Source organism: Acipenser ruthenus, chromosome 12, assembly GCF_902713425.1.
Source record: "Acipenser ruthenus chromosome 12, fAciRut3.2 maternal haplotype, whole genome shotgun sequence".
Lineage (NCBI taxonomy): Eukaryota > Metazoa > Chordata > Actinopteri > Acipenseriformes > Acipenseridae > Acipenser > Acipenser ruthenus.
The window spans coordinates 18,204,114-18,217,540 of record NC_081200.1 but is presented as its reverse complement, the minus strand read 5'-3'; the positions used below and the strand labels follow the sequence as shown (position 1 = coordinate 18,217,540).

The following is a 13,427-nucleotide window of genomic DNA, read 5'->3' as shown; positions in this document are numbered from 1 at the left end:
TTCACACACCGTATTCTCCTCCACATATCTCCCATAGATGGTGTGTCACTGATTTCACCAACTGCTTATTTTCCCTTTTAATAATCCATCAAGTCTTCAAAATTCCTACTATTTTTAACTTTAACCAATGCTCTGTTTCTCACTTTAACTGCATCCTCACACTCCTCACTCCACAATGGCACCGGATTCCATCCCACACTCCTAGGTTTCTTAATTGGGATTGACTCATTTGTCACATTAATAATTGCTGCAGTCACCTTTTCACAAAAAAACCTCCACATCACTAGAAATTAAGGAGTCATTAATGACCTCTCATTTAAAAGCATACAACTCCCAATTTGCTCTCTTAAAATTCTACCTATCACACCTTTTTTCTATTATCAATAAAACGCCCTATTATATTGATACAAATTGGAAGATTATCACTTCCATACAAATATTCATTTACTTTCCATTCACATTTACCTGCTATACTTGGTGAACTAATGTAACTGCTAATCTTCCCTGTAAACATATCCATCCTTGTAGCTTCCCTATTATTAAGTACCACTAAATTGCAAGTATCAATACATTCAATACTCCCATTTCTATCCCTTTTTCCACAACCCCACAGCTCATTATGTCCATTCAAATCCCCAGACCAAAACTGGCATATTAACATCTGTTGTAACCATCAATTTAAGTTCTTCTACATCAATGACTTTACATGGCTTGTAAATATTCACTATCCTCATTTTTCCATTGTTTACTACAATAAGCACTATAATACTTTCCAACTTTTTACATTGAACTACCCCCTGAGAGTACTGTATTCCTTCCTTGATAAGCATACACACTCCACCCCCATTTTCTTCTTCCCTATCCTTCCTAATCTTAACCTATCCAGGAATTCTAAAGTCTAAATGTTTTTTTCAACCATGTTTCTTGCACACAAATTACATCTGGTCTCTCCAGAAAAGAATGAATATGTTTTTTAAACTCTTGACCATGTGCAATTCAGCTATGTGCATTCGATTGTAAAACTAGTAACACCATTATTAAAGGACTCATAATTTTTATTTATTTCATTTAACACTTCATGTATATGCTCTGGACTAATTTCACAATATTTCAAGTGTCTTTCAGCTGCTATCATTATTATTTGAATTCTCTCTGTCCTCTTGTTTGAGATGCACAATTGACCACTTCCACCATAAACGCTAGAAAATCTGTCTATCCAAAAGTAACACATTTTCCAATTTTAGTTCCTCTTTCACCTGTCTAGTTATCACCTTTTAACTTCTTCCATAACCTTCATTTTCTCTTTCCTGAGTTTCCCATTCATTTTCTGTCAGATTCATTCAGTCGTTCATAATAACTTAAAACTGAGAATTATACCTGTAAGAGGGTGGAGGGCTAGTTATAAAGGCTATAATGTACATAGAGGTGTGTGTATGTGTATATGTATGTTTGTATGTCTATGTGTGGGTGGCTGTATTTGTTCAGGGGTAGGAGACCGCAAGTGTATGCTTGACTAGCACCGAGTGATGGGTTAAATCGGCCCAGGTGACCATTACAAAATTACAGGGCTTGTTATATTTGTAAATATACACAAAGGTAACAAAGATGTTTGTCAGATTTATAATACTAGATTATTGAATTATATACTAGATTACTTTGTGTGGCATCGGTATTGATTTAGCTCATGGTGCATAGATTTCTTGTTTAGCACATATTTTTAGGCTATAGGCCAAATTTATATCAACAAATCAATTTTGTGGGGGAATTTTCTCTGGCCAGACGATATGTAATTCCTGTCACCTGCTTTACCGCTGTATATTATATGTGAACTAAACCAAACAAAATGTTTCTCTTTGTATTAAACAATATGCGTATATTCTCAATTAAAGGAACCCCCTAAAACAGCATTTTCAGGTATGCGTTGTACAGTCACGTCTTCTGCTGTTACGTGCACATTGACGTCGTCTTCTCCCGCCGCGTGCGCGATGACGCATGTTCTTGCGCAGAGATATGGAGGCCTTTGGGTGACTGCAAGAGAGACGTAAAAAGAAAGAGACCGGAGAAATTTCCAAAACAACATCGGAGCGTAGACTAGTTCACACTAAGGACTGTGCACACCAGGGACCGGCCCAGGAGAACCTTCCCGGTGACAGAGTCGCAGATAGAGTGGGTGAGTGCAGGAGGGCCTATGGTGGAAAAGACAGACCAGACAGAGCCTGTCGCCATTAGAGAATTGCCGCTGTGTCAATTAAAACTAGCGCTTATCTGGGAAAATGTTCGAGAAACGCCATGAGTATTATGGAGGACCAGTAAATTTTGTTAAGATAATCATGGGTTTCAATGCGTCTCTTTGTATTGAGTATATATGTCAGATACCAGCATTATTTTTACTCCCTGATAACGTGATTACAAACTGGACTAGTGGTGGTTTTACTATGCCAGTCACCGAGATTTAAAAACACTGGTTTGTTTATATTGATTAATATATATATATATATATATATATATATATATATATATATATATATATATATAAAATTATAATAATGTTGCTTTTCTTGTGGTTTATTTTACTGTTTACATAATGTAATAATTTAAATACATGTACTACGAATACACAAGCCACGATGAAATAACGTGCATGTAGACTGATTGTGCTAGTGGTGTACGGTGTGTGCATATCTTGAAATCAAGGTTTTGTTGCACTGGTAAATTCTAAGTCATTTTTGGGAGTGATACAGAACACTCCCTCGGCCGTTCCTTTCACGAAAGAGCGGTCTGTTCTGTACAGACCGCATGTGATTCAGAATTAAATTAAAAACAGAACCTGTGCTGTATGTAGCAGGACTGGAGGTACTGCGGTATAGTGTAACAACTGTATTGTAGGCACTTAAGTTAGAGCAGTTTGATGCATTTCTGGTTTTACTATGAGTTTAAGACACGCCAGAGCTTGTTACCTAGTATAGTGTGGCAGTCAAGCTCATAGTAAAACCTATGCAGCATGAGTCTTTTTTCCATCCCTGCCAAAGCAATGAACTGTGATGGGAAGAAGTCTGAATTCAACTTCTAAGAATGTAGGTGTCCATTCCTTGTCTGCTTGATCCTCATCTTTGTGAGCTTGCCTGGTGTACATCTTAAAATGTGTGAGAAATACAGACAGAACAATAAATAACATTTAGTGTGCTCCAGTTTTTATTTTTTACAACCTCAAAGCATTCTCTTTAAATCCATTGATGTAATGGAAGGATGCTTAAAATGGCCTATTAAAACATTAGAATACTTTAAACTATTTTTATATAACTTCAGGTTGTACTCAAGTGCCCCATGCTTTATTTTCATTGCAATGGATAACAACTAATTCTAATATTTGATGCATCCTATCAAACACAACCCTTTCATGCATATGTCCTCCTGTAAAGAAAGTGACATTTAAGCAGCTGTGTGCGTGAAAGGGTTAAAATATTGTCGCCTTCACTGTTTTATCCAAATTGATGAAATTAAAATCAGTAAATAAAATTGAACTGCTTAATCCAGTTTTGTTTTTTTAAATCTAGTAACTTCACTTTTTGGATTTATCGCAAAAAATAAAAAATGTCACAAAATGCAAAATGTCAATAGTAATAAAAAAGTAGATCATTAAAGCATCCTGCTAAAAGGGTCAAGGAGAATGTAATACTAATGTTAGACTATAGATGCCAGGCTTTGTTGCACTGTTTCCCAATGTTCCATCTTGTTTACAACCCCCTTTTACATAATGCAATCACATTTCTTAATTAAAATTGAAAAAAAATTAAGAGAAAACATGATGTACACAGTTCAGGATGGGAGGGGGGTTTCTACATCACTGTAAAATGATGCCATTCCTTTTTATGTAAATTAATAATATCTATGTTGTATCTTTTTAAACTGTTAGTAATTGGAATTAAGGTATTTCTTATGTACTCTTAGACAGTGGGCTAGAAAAAGTGAGTTTTTCAGTCTGTTATCTTACCCCATCGTCAGTATCAGTAGGTACTCCCAATTAGTGTGTGTTTATACCTGCCTGGCTGACTTATGTTTTGCCTTTCAGGGATGGAAAAGAGACTCCCATTGCGTAGCAGTTTAATTAATTTGGGGTTTTAGAAATTGTTTAATAAGACACAATGTCCATCTGTTGTTGGTTTAAGACTGTTGCACTCTGAAATCTTAATCTCCTTTGGTTATGAAATCTTAGTAAAATATGGATTCAAAGTTTCAGTAAAACACTTTGCTTTGTAATTCCCCTTTTAGCCCCAGCTTGTCCAAATGTCACAACCTTCTTTGGCACAAATAATGGAATGTATCATAATCTCAGGGTCTATGTAGGCTGTTTGTTTGTCTTTCCGGCGGTCTTTAGCACATATTCTTATGTGCATCATAATCTTAAGCCCCTTTCACACTGGCACTCCTACCCGGGCCCGGGTCCTGGCTACCCGGGTCACAATCCTGCGTAGTTTGAAACCATGTACCTGGGTCGTACCTGGGGTTAACCCGGGTCCCAGCGACCCACCTCAGGATGTGAGTCTACACGCTTTGACCTGGGTTGAGCGAGACAAAATGCTTGACTGCCGTTCGTGAGCCGACGCAATAACAAACAGCCACGCCTGCGTGAAGGTTTCACTTCCACAAGGAACATCTCTGTTTATTCTGTTTTGCCATATTTTTGTTGATTGAGACACACCAGGCGCCAGATTGCAGCAGGGATGAAACATTTGCTCTAATCAACATTTGGCCAACAGTTCATTTTCAGGGTTGGCGAGTTTTTTTTTTTTTTTTTGTAGTACTGTAGTTGTAGCTCTGCAGTCCTCCAAACTGTAAATTTAAGGATGTTGGAAATGGTGGTTTGTGATTAGTTACATAACAAACTAAATTACTCAATCTTAAATTAATACATACATATTAGTTATCATTGTGGCATCCTCTAAATGTGAACTACAAGAATTTAGCGATGGAGTACACCAGAGAAAAATACCCCTCAGTCACCCCAGTCATTTTTTTCTTTTCTTTTACTTTTTCTTTCTTTGATTTCCTCTGTCTGTGTCAGTCCAGACTTGCTCAGGGTCACACAATGAGTCAGTGGCTGAGGTGGGATTTGAACCGAGGACCTCCTGGTTACAAGCCCTTTTCTTTAACCACTGGAGAATCACTTTTTATCCCGTGCATAGGGGATGCAGTGAAGGCAGTCAGTCAGCAAATGTCACCTTCACATTTTACCATATACCTGGAGAACTGTATATCCACTTGTCATTAAACTTGGTATTAATGTTCCTTCCAAAAAAGTACTACAGTATATAATTCTGCTGTACTATTCTGTACATACTGTTGATATTTTAAATATACTGGTCAGGGCTTGAATTTCAGGGTGGGATTGCAGGAATCGCGCCTTTTCCAAGTTGCTCCTCCATATCTGCAACTTTCAGTGCGGGGAAAATCCTGCAGAGATATGTTAAGACACCACGCTGCTGTATTTTTCACCTAATTTAGAATGCTTGAAACGCTACAACAATCTGTAAGGAAGTGGGTGTCAGCAAAGAAAGCACTATAAGCCGCATTCTGGGTATTTCTTGTTAAAATATTTCTGGTGAAAACCAGCAATATTTCGTACGCCTGCATTAACTCTCCATAGAACTTTTTTGCCTAACTCTATGTACCACAATGCTTTGCGCGCAGTGAGACGGAAGTCTCCATTGAAAATCAGCGGAGTCAAGTATCTTGTTAAATAGAATATCTTTTGAAACACCCTTCTAAATATTATTGGCTGAAGCAGTTTTGAGTGAGGCCGGATTTTCGTTGATTAAAATATTAGTGTGTTCTCCTATTGGCTAGAAAGGTTGCAATGTTTTTGGCACAGTTTGAGATTGACAGTTGGAAGTTTGACTAATTGATTGGAAATTTGCAGGTCTGTAGAGCCTTTCATATTAATGAATTTACAAATTAATGAATGAATTATTCGATTAATTAACAAATATGTTTATGAATTACTGTATGAATTGACAAATTTATGGATGAATTGCTGGACAAATTGACCAATTCACGAATTGACAAACAAATTGACAAACTAACGGCCGGATAGTTTTGGCACAGATGGCGCTCCATACTATAGCTCCATCGTTGTAGGAGCTAGACTGAAAGGGGCGGTATCATTGGAAAGCTTAGAAGCTCAGCCCCCCCGCCCCTTGTTAACCTCATATTGAGGTTCAATGGTGCATTGTTTTTTTTATGATTTACAATATATAGAGCAGTGACCAAAAGTGTTTTTTTTTTTTTTTTTTTTTTTTTTTTTTAACATATATTCGCATTTCTACCACATATAGTATGTCTGATCCTGTTGAAACTTACATAATATAAAATTACATTGTGTGGCCTTTCATTTGATATGTTACATGCATGCAGCACAAACTATCCAGTAGTTAAACATACATAAATGAAAACGGTGAAAAACAGGCGAAAATAGGGCTGAGTGTAAAGAGTTTAAAAAAGAAGTGGAGTGCTGGTTAAAAAGAAAAGCACCTTTTTCTTCTGCTGCATGCAAAAACTTCACGTCGGGCAATGGCAAAAGCAATGGAGAGTGCTCAGTCTCACAGTGATGAATGGGGGGGAATGGAAAGAAAAAAAAAGTCACTTAACTTAACACAAAAATGAAATTCAAGCCCTGGTCTTCATAAGCCAGGCTTGTGGATTTGAAATTTGGTATGCCAAAACTTTTAAAATAGTTTGTGTATAAAAAATAAAACCAAAACAGAATCTTACACCAAACAATATGAATGACACGTGGATAAGAGAACTCTTAGCGATTTAAACAATTTTACCTTTTAATAATGGAGACGGTTTTTTGTAATACCTGCCTGCTTTTGATTAACTTTGAGTATTAAATGTACCTTTTATCATTGTGCAGTTGAAACTAACAGAGTGGAAAATGGAACCTTGGGTACTATAAAATCTATTGTCATGGCTGTATTTTTTATAGTAGTCTGTTAACTTTGTTTTTAATACCATTACTACTGTTATATTTGAATGCACTGGCAGTGATTTGAGGCTAATGTATTTGTCTTGTTTTTAATACCATGGTCTTAGCAAACAGAAGATAATTTAACGTTTTTATTCCTAAATGCATTTAAACGTTATTACTGCATTAATATATTTGGAGAACTGCTTATCCAATTGTCCTAAAAAGTGGTATTAAAATTTGGTATTAACATTTAGCTGACGTTGTTAATTTATAATTAAAGCTGAGATTGTGTAACGGTTTGCGCAATTTAAGAGAGAGCATTGAACTTTACCAACTGTAATCCTCCTTAACATTTTTTTTCCATTTTGAATGAGCTTGGCTGCCTTACCTTGACACCTGAACTCAATGCTTTGCCACATTGCAAGCATAATTTAAATGAGCAAAGCAGCAAAAATAAGAGCAAAAGCACAATACCCCAAAAATGCATTTCCTGAAAGTGGAGGTTTATTGTTTTGTTCTATGTACAATTGTTTGTTTGTTTGTTTGTTTGTTTGTTTCAGGCTTGCTTTATGACTAAACAAACAAAAAATGTAAAATAACTGCAAACTACCACAGCAAAAGCACATGAGACAGTCTTTGAACTCTAAACATTATTTTCAAAGGTATGTTAAACCTACATTTGTGTTTGCTGTCTTGCAATGCTGGAACAAACACAATGAAATGTTATAAAACTCATTTTTGTTTGTATGCTGTGAAGCTTACTGATTTTTTAAGACTTCAATTAAGTGATCAGTTTGTCACTTCGGTTCACATTGACCATAATAAATAAAAAAAAAATCAGATATTTCTTTTTCAAAACTTTTATAGACAGACTAATATTTATGTATGTATATTGTACAAATTTCTGTGACAATCCCAGCCTTATTTATAATAAAGCAACTACAATACAATACAATGACTCACTCCTGAGATACAATATTTTCACATATCTGATGGACCTCTGAAACCAATTAAATTGGATATGACAAGTTCTAATGAAGTTAACAAGTTGAATTTATAGTGTGTTCTGGTTTATTTCTGAAACAAGTGTTTGCTGCACATACTCTGTCTGATTCATCGAACCATTGAACACTTTAAATGTATGTAATTTAATAAAATGTTTAAAAATAAAATGCTTTTCAAGTGCAATATGAATACTACAATACAATTGTTGCACGACATCTGTGCCAAATGCTTTGACGTAGTGTCTATTCTCTCAGTAGTTCCATTTACAGGTGGTGTCCAGCAGGGAATATTAACTTTCAGTGCCACGTTGATTATCCCGTTGATACAGGCCACTTGCTTTCAGGCAGTTTCCATTCCTAGTAGAAATCAACCTGCCACTTTTAGCAGGTGTTGGTGTGTCTGTGTCTTTTGTTGCTCTTCTGTGTGTATCTTTGCTACATATTACTGATGATCTAGTGAAACCGCTTGAATTCGTTGGATTGTCTTTGAATGTGCTCCGCATCTATAATGGATTACACTGTATCTGGCCTTTCTATCTCTTCAGTTGGTATGTTCAAGGCTGCAGTACTGGTTTGATAAAATTTTATGTTATGGTGGCCTGATAGGCTTGGGTTTTGGTTTGAGATGCCTAAATGCTCCCATGCAGAAGGGTTCTGTTGCTTTCAATTATGGTCCGTCTATTTCGGTTTCTGTATTTTGAATCTGTGCTCCCATGTAAAGGCAGGGTTCAGTATCTGTTTGGCAGAGTTAGCTATGAAAGATCAAGGGTTGGAATGGACACCTTTATCGATTTATTCGTGAAGATGAATATTGGCATGTGGCCATAGATATTAAAATCAATAGGTGCATAATAGAAGTCGACCAATCCTAACTTTTTGCTGACACTAATAAAATAAAATCTTATAGTACCCAATAGAATGTTACCGATTTTATTAATAACACTCAATTTCACTGAATTAAGATCTAATTTGCAGTATTTGAAAGAATATTGTATACAGTACTTAATCAAAATATAGTATCACATTTGCCTGAGCCACAACTGTCTTTATTTAATGTGTTGCAACAATTTGATGTCTGAATTCCAAGCAGGGCGCATGTGGCATGTTCCTGATGCTGAATGTTAAACCCATCAGTTATGATTTCAGTCTTTTAAAAACAAAAAAGTGACTCGTGGTAACAATGTACCCAGGTATGCCAAAAATGTTTTTTCAGATATTTTCATTGTTAATAAATCGCCTTTTCCTATTGTGTGTTCCTTATTTGAAATCATGCATTAGTCAGCTTTGGTACCTTAAGCATTGTGAACGTGTACTTAATAAATATATTTAATTTAGCTTACAAATTTCTCGGTTTAATAAAATAAAATGAAGAAAGTCTTTGCTTCCACTCATACCTTGTCATCTCAAAGTGTGCTTGTTTTGTTAACATGCAAATCTTGTAAACTGCTAATCAGTTGCAGAAAATAAAGTACACATGACATGTTTTAAAATTGGTAAAACATAACATTATTAAAATAAGTATATTTATTTAATTTTCTTTAAATGTGGTATACTGCTGTAAACAAAGTACACAGCCCCAGTTTTGGCCATTCTTGCTTTGTACTTTGAACTATGGCAAGTGGTTGTCTGCGTTTTTTTACGCCCAACGTTTCGCTGCGATTTTTGTATTCTGACTTTCTTCCAAGTAATAACCATGCGGCAGCTTGAATCCGATCCATATTGCCTTCAGATTACATTCAAATTTAGCAGGACAGGGTGGTGATCGCTGCGTTATTGTGAAAGAAATATGAGTTTGGGTTGTAAATCTCCCTCCTGACCTGTGAAGGCGCTAAGCAGCGAAAAGGGAGGGCTTTGGATGGGCTGGCCTGACAGTTCTTTCCCCGGGCCGGGAAGTCGGTCAGTCTGGAAGAAGGCGAGACTCTGTTGCAGGAACATATTGACCCGGAAGGGAAACGACGTAGCAGCTGCAGACAGTAGAGACAGCTGCACTTGTTTACCCAAGGGGTCATGCGTGATAGCATAAAGGGGACGGAGGATCGTAAATCTTTTCCTTTGCTTGGTTCAGCATGGAACTGGAAGGAACGGGAGAGTTCCCACTTGAATTGTATTTGTGAAGTGTGGGGTTTTTTTTTTTTTTTTTTTGTCACTGTTAGTAATTGTCTTTTGTTTGTGAATTCACTAGACGGCTAACACGTCTCCGGGGCTGTCCCCTTGGGCTAGCACTACCCAGAACAACAGCACCACAGTCACTGTTAAATTGTTATCACCCACCACCAACACTACTGCACGCACCCGGACTGGTGACCGTGTATTGTATTGTGGGGCGGATAACGTGTACTATTATTTGGTCTCCAAACCATTATCGTTTCCTTCCGAGCTTTACACATTGGCGTGTATTGTCGGAGGATTATTGTTTGGTCGCCAGTCCGGGACTTTTATAAATAAAAAGAAACCCCTTTTCCAAACTGGATTACAGTTTTTGTGTGATTATTTCTGCACTGCATCACCTCTGCACCTGTTTCTAATCAGCAGCCACTTTGCCACAGTTATTCATCAAAAAATTGAACATTTTTCAGTAGTCCTTTACTGCGATGAAAGGGACTGCTGCACTTTACATTTTGGCTTTGCTCCCTGTTTTAGGAACAGTACATTTTATGCAGCCAGAAATGTTTTCCTTTTTACATGGTGTGTGCTGTCTGTTTTAACAGGAAGAATTGCCAATTGGAATACGTGTGTTTTGACACATACCACTTGAATACTTTAACTGCACATTTCACTATATTCAGACTTCTAAATACATATACAATGATCATATTAAGTGGTTTTAAGATTAAAGTTTTTTTTTTTTTTAAATAGGAACATTTTACAATTCTAGCATTTGGAGTAATATATATTATGATTTAGGGCTTCTGATTTTTGGTTTTAACCGATTAAAACCTGATAAAACACCCCCGATACAAAAAAAAATGAAATCAGTGGATAGCCAAAAAACACCAGAAAAACTGTGGAAATGGTTCATCAATTCACATTGACTTTACACTTTTAAAAATAAAACCTACTACAAAAATAATAAATTTCCCAGTGCTGCTGGGCAATGGCCCACCTTCCTGACTTGCATCAATCATTGATTCGTTCTGAATAAACCAGCCCCCAACTACTGAATGACATCACATTCCTATATTTCTATTGGAGACTCCGCTTGCGACATTTAAAACGAGATTACACGCAGGATTTAAAGCTGTATTACAGTTAAGATACAGAGGATTTAAAACAGAATTGTGGTGAAATGTACAAAAATGCCTACATGCAGAAACCCCAGAAGAATGTGCCTGTGACCATAGGGATTTCTTTGTGGAAGACAGCAAAGGAAAGAAGGTACAATTTAAGTGTGCAAGTACGGTCAAGTTATTACTATACCTATTTTGACAGGGAAAAAAAAACTCAAGCATTTTGGAAAGTAATCAAAAACACAAATTTCATACAGTATATCAAAAACGAAAGCCCGGAAAAAAAACATTTACATAAAAAATAATCACCGAAAAATACAATTAATAAAACCCGAAAAACAGCCCTAATTATGATGTAAATACCAAAAACATAGTTCTTTTCGTTACCTACCTACCCTATTTTGAGAACAGTCTGAAGTTTAGAAACCAGTTACCAAACTTCCCCCCCCTTATCATTTGGACAAGTAACTTCTCATCCACAAGGTCAATGGCCTTTGCAAGTTCAATTAAAACCTACACCAGTTATGTAACACTTCTGTAGTTAGCATAAGTATTGATAGTGGCACTATGTGGCTTTTTATTATGTTACTACAGATTATAGCATTATATTTCACTTCTCGAAACAAGAATTGATTGTCCCACTAACTCTCTCTCCCTCTCCCAGGTGTGCTGACCCGGGCGTCACCATGGCGACGGATATCACCTCCCCGCCCCGGTTCTTCCACATGCCGCGGTTCCAGCACCAGGCTCCACGGCAGCTCTTCTACAAGCGGCCCGACTTTGCCCAGCAGCAGGCCATGCAGCAGCTCACCTTTGACGGGAAGCGCATGAGAAAGGCAGTGAACCGCAAAACCATTGACTACAATCCTTCCGTCATTCGCCACATCGAGGTATGCACCTGGCAGCTAAGGAGAACAGACCCCAAATTCAAAATCAGATATTTCACTAATTGCACATGTTACAATAAAGGATGGCTGAGTGCAAGAGGTTGATAGCAGTGTTAAACTGTTGCAAATACAGGTTGAGTTGCTTTTGAATGTTCTTGGAGTAATGTGTGTTTTTGCTTTATCCCTCCCTCCCCAGAATCGTCTGTGGCAGAGAGACTATCGAGATCTCAGAGTCATCCAGCCTGATGCTGGCTATTACAACGATGTAAGTAAGCCTTCAGAGGCGAGTTGCACTGTGTGTTGTTCCTCTTCATTAAAGTTGTGTTTTAGTGTGTTTTTTCTCTGTTGCTCTTAAGTTTATCTTTTCCCACAGCTTGTTCCTCCAGTGGGAATGCTGAAAAACCCCATGAATGCAGTCACCACCAAGTTTGTCAGAACTTCTACCAACAAAGTCAAGTGCCCTGTTTTTGTCGTCCGGGTGAGTAATTGTAAGGCTTGTGTGTGTCTGCTGCAGTCTCTGTGACTACTCAGGGGGATTGAAAAGCTAGGGTAGAGTTCACTAGGCGAGTACAGCAAGATTTATTTTACAGCATGGTGTGGCACCATAAGATGCAAACAGCATTTACCACAAGTGGCTGTAGAGGGCTCCGCTAATGCCTCACACAACCTTGATGGAGTTTTTGGAAAATCATGAAAAGCCACAGCTGGAAAAGGTTTAGATGGTAAAGATCTTTTTCATAAAACCATAATTCTGGTTAAGTTTGGTGAGTGTAACAGAAAATAAATATCAAAATGAGGTGTGGTTTCCGAGCCCCTCCGTCAACTACTAAATCTATAAACTGCTGCCAATTTCATTATTGCGCAGTGATACCAGCAGAAACAGTTACAAAGCTCCTTACAGGAGAACAATGTAAAAAGAAAAGACTGAAAGCTGCTTCCTTCTTTCCATGGCAGTGGACCCCTGAAGGCAGGCGCCTGGTTACTGGAGCCTCCAGTGGAGAGTTTACACTATGGAACGGACTGACCTTCAACTTTGAAACCATTCTACAGGTAACATTGCTTTTCTTGTGTATTTCTGTTTAATGTCAATTTTATTTGAAGTCAGTCATTGCTGTAATTTGGTAGATGGACAATTAGCTGAAAGTTTTATCGCAAGGAATAAATTGATTGTCGGAAGTGGTGAAATTTTCACACAAAATTTCACACATAAACTGCCTCTGTTTTACTAGTAATGGATTATGTAGGTTTGACAAATATATGTAATTTACAATTAGTGTTTTAAGAATAAACCATAATGTTTCATTGTTAATGTTAAGTGGTGTAGTAAATTATTCTTTTACAC

At 37.2% G+C, this 13,427-nt stretch overlaps 1 protein-coding gene across 5 annotated transcripts in view; it reads left to right on the top strand.

Annotated features, from left to right (window-relative positions):
- Positions 1-1,912: 1,912 nt before the first annotated feature.
- The window catches only part of LOC117416570 (pre-mRNA 3' end processing protein WDR33-like), a 55,903-nt gene continuing 44,388 nt past the window's right edge, over positions 1,913-13,427 (top strand). For 3 of the 5 annotated variants that reach the window (XM_059034646.1, XM_059034645.1, XM_059034647.1), the window contains exons 1-5: positions 1,914-2,170; positions 11,863-12,088; positions 12,282-12,350; positions 12,459-12,563; positions 13,040-13,135. In XM_059034646.1, coding sequence (XP_058890629.1) covers positions 11,885-12,088; positions 12,282-12,350; positions 12,459-12,563; positions 13,040-13,135 — 474 coding nt within the window. In that variant the 5' untranslated portion in view covers positions 1,914-2,170; positions 11,863-11,884. Of the gene's footprint in view, positions 2,171-11,862; positions 12,089-12,281; positions 12,351-12,458; positions 12,564-13,039; positions 13,136-13,427 lie in introns of all 5 variants that reach the window. The other 2 variants (XM_059034644.1, XM_059034643.1) reach the window with 1 other exon arrangement.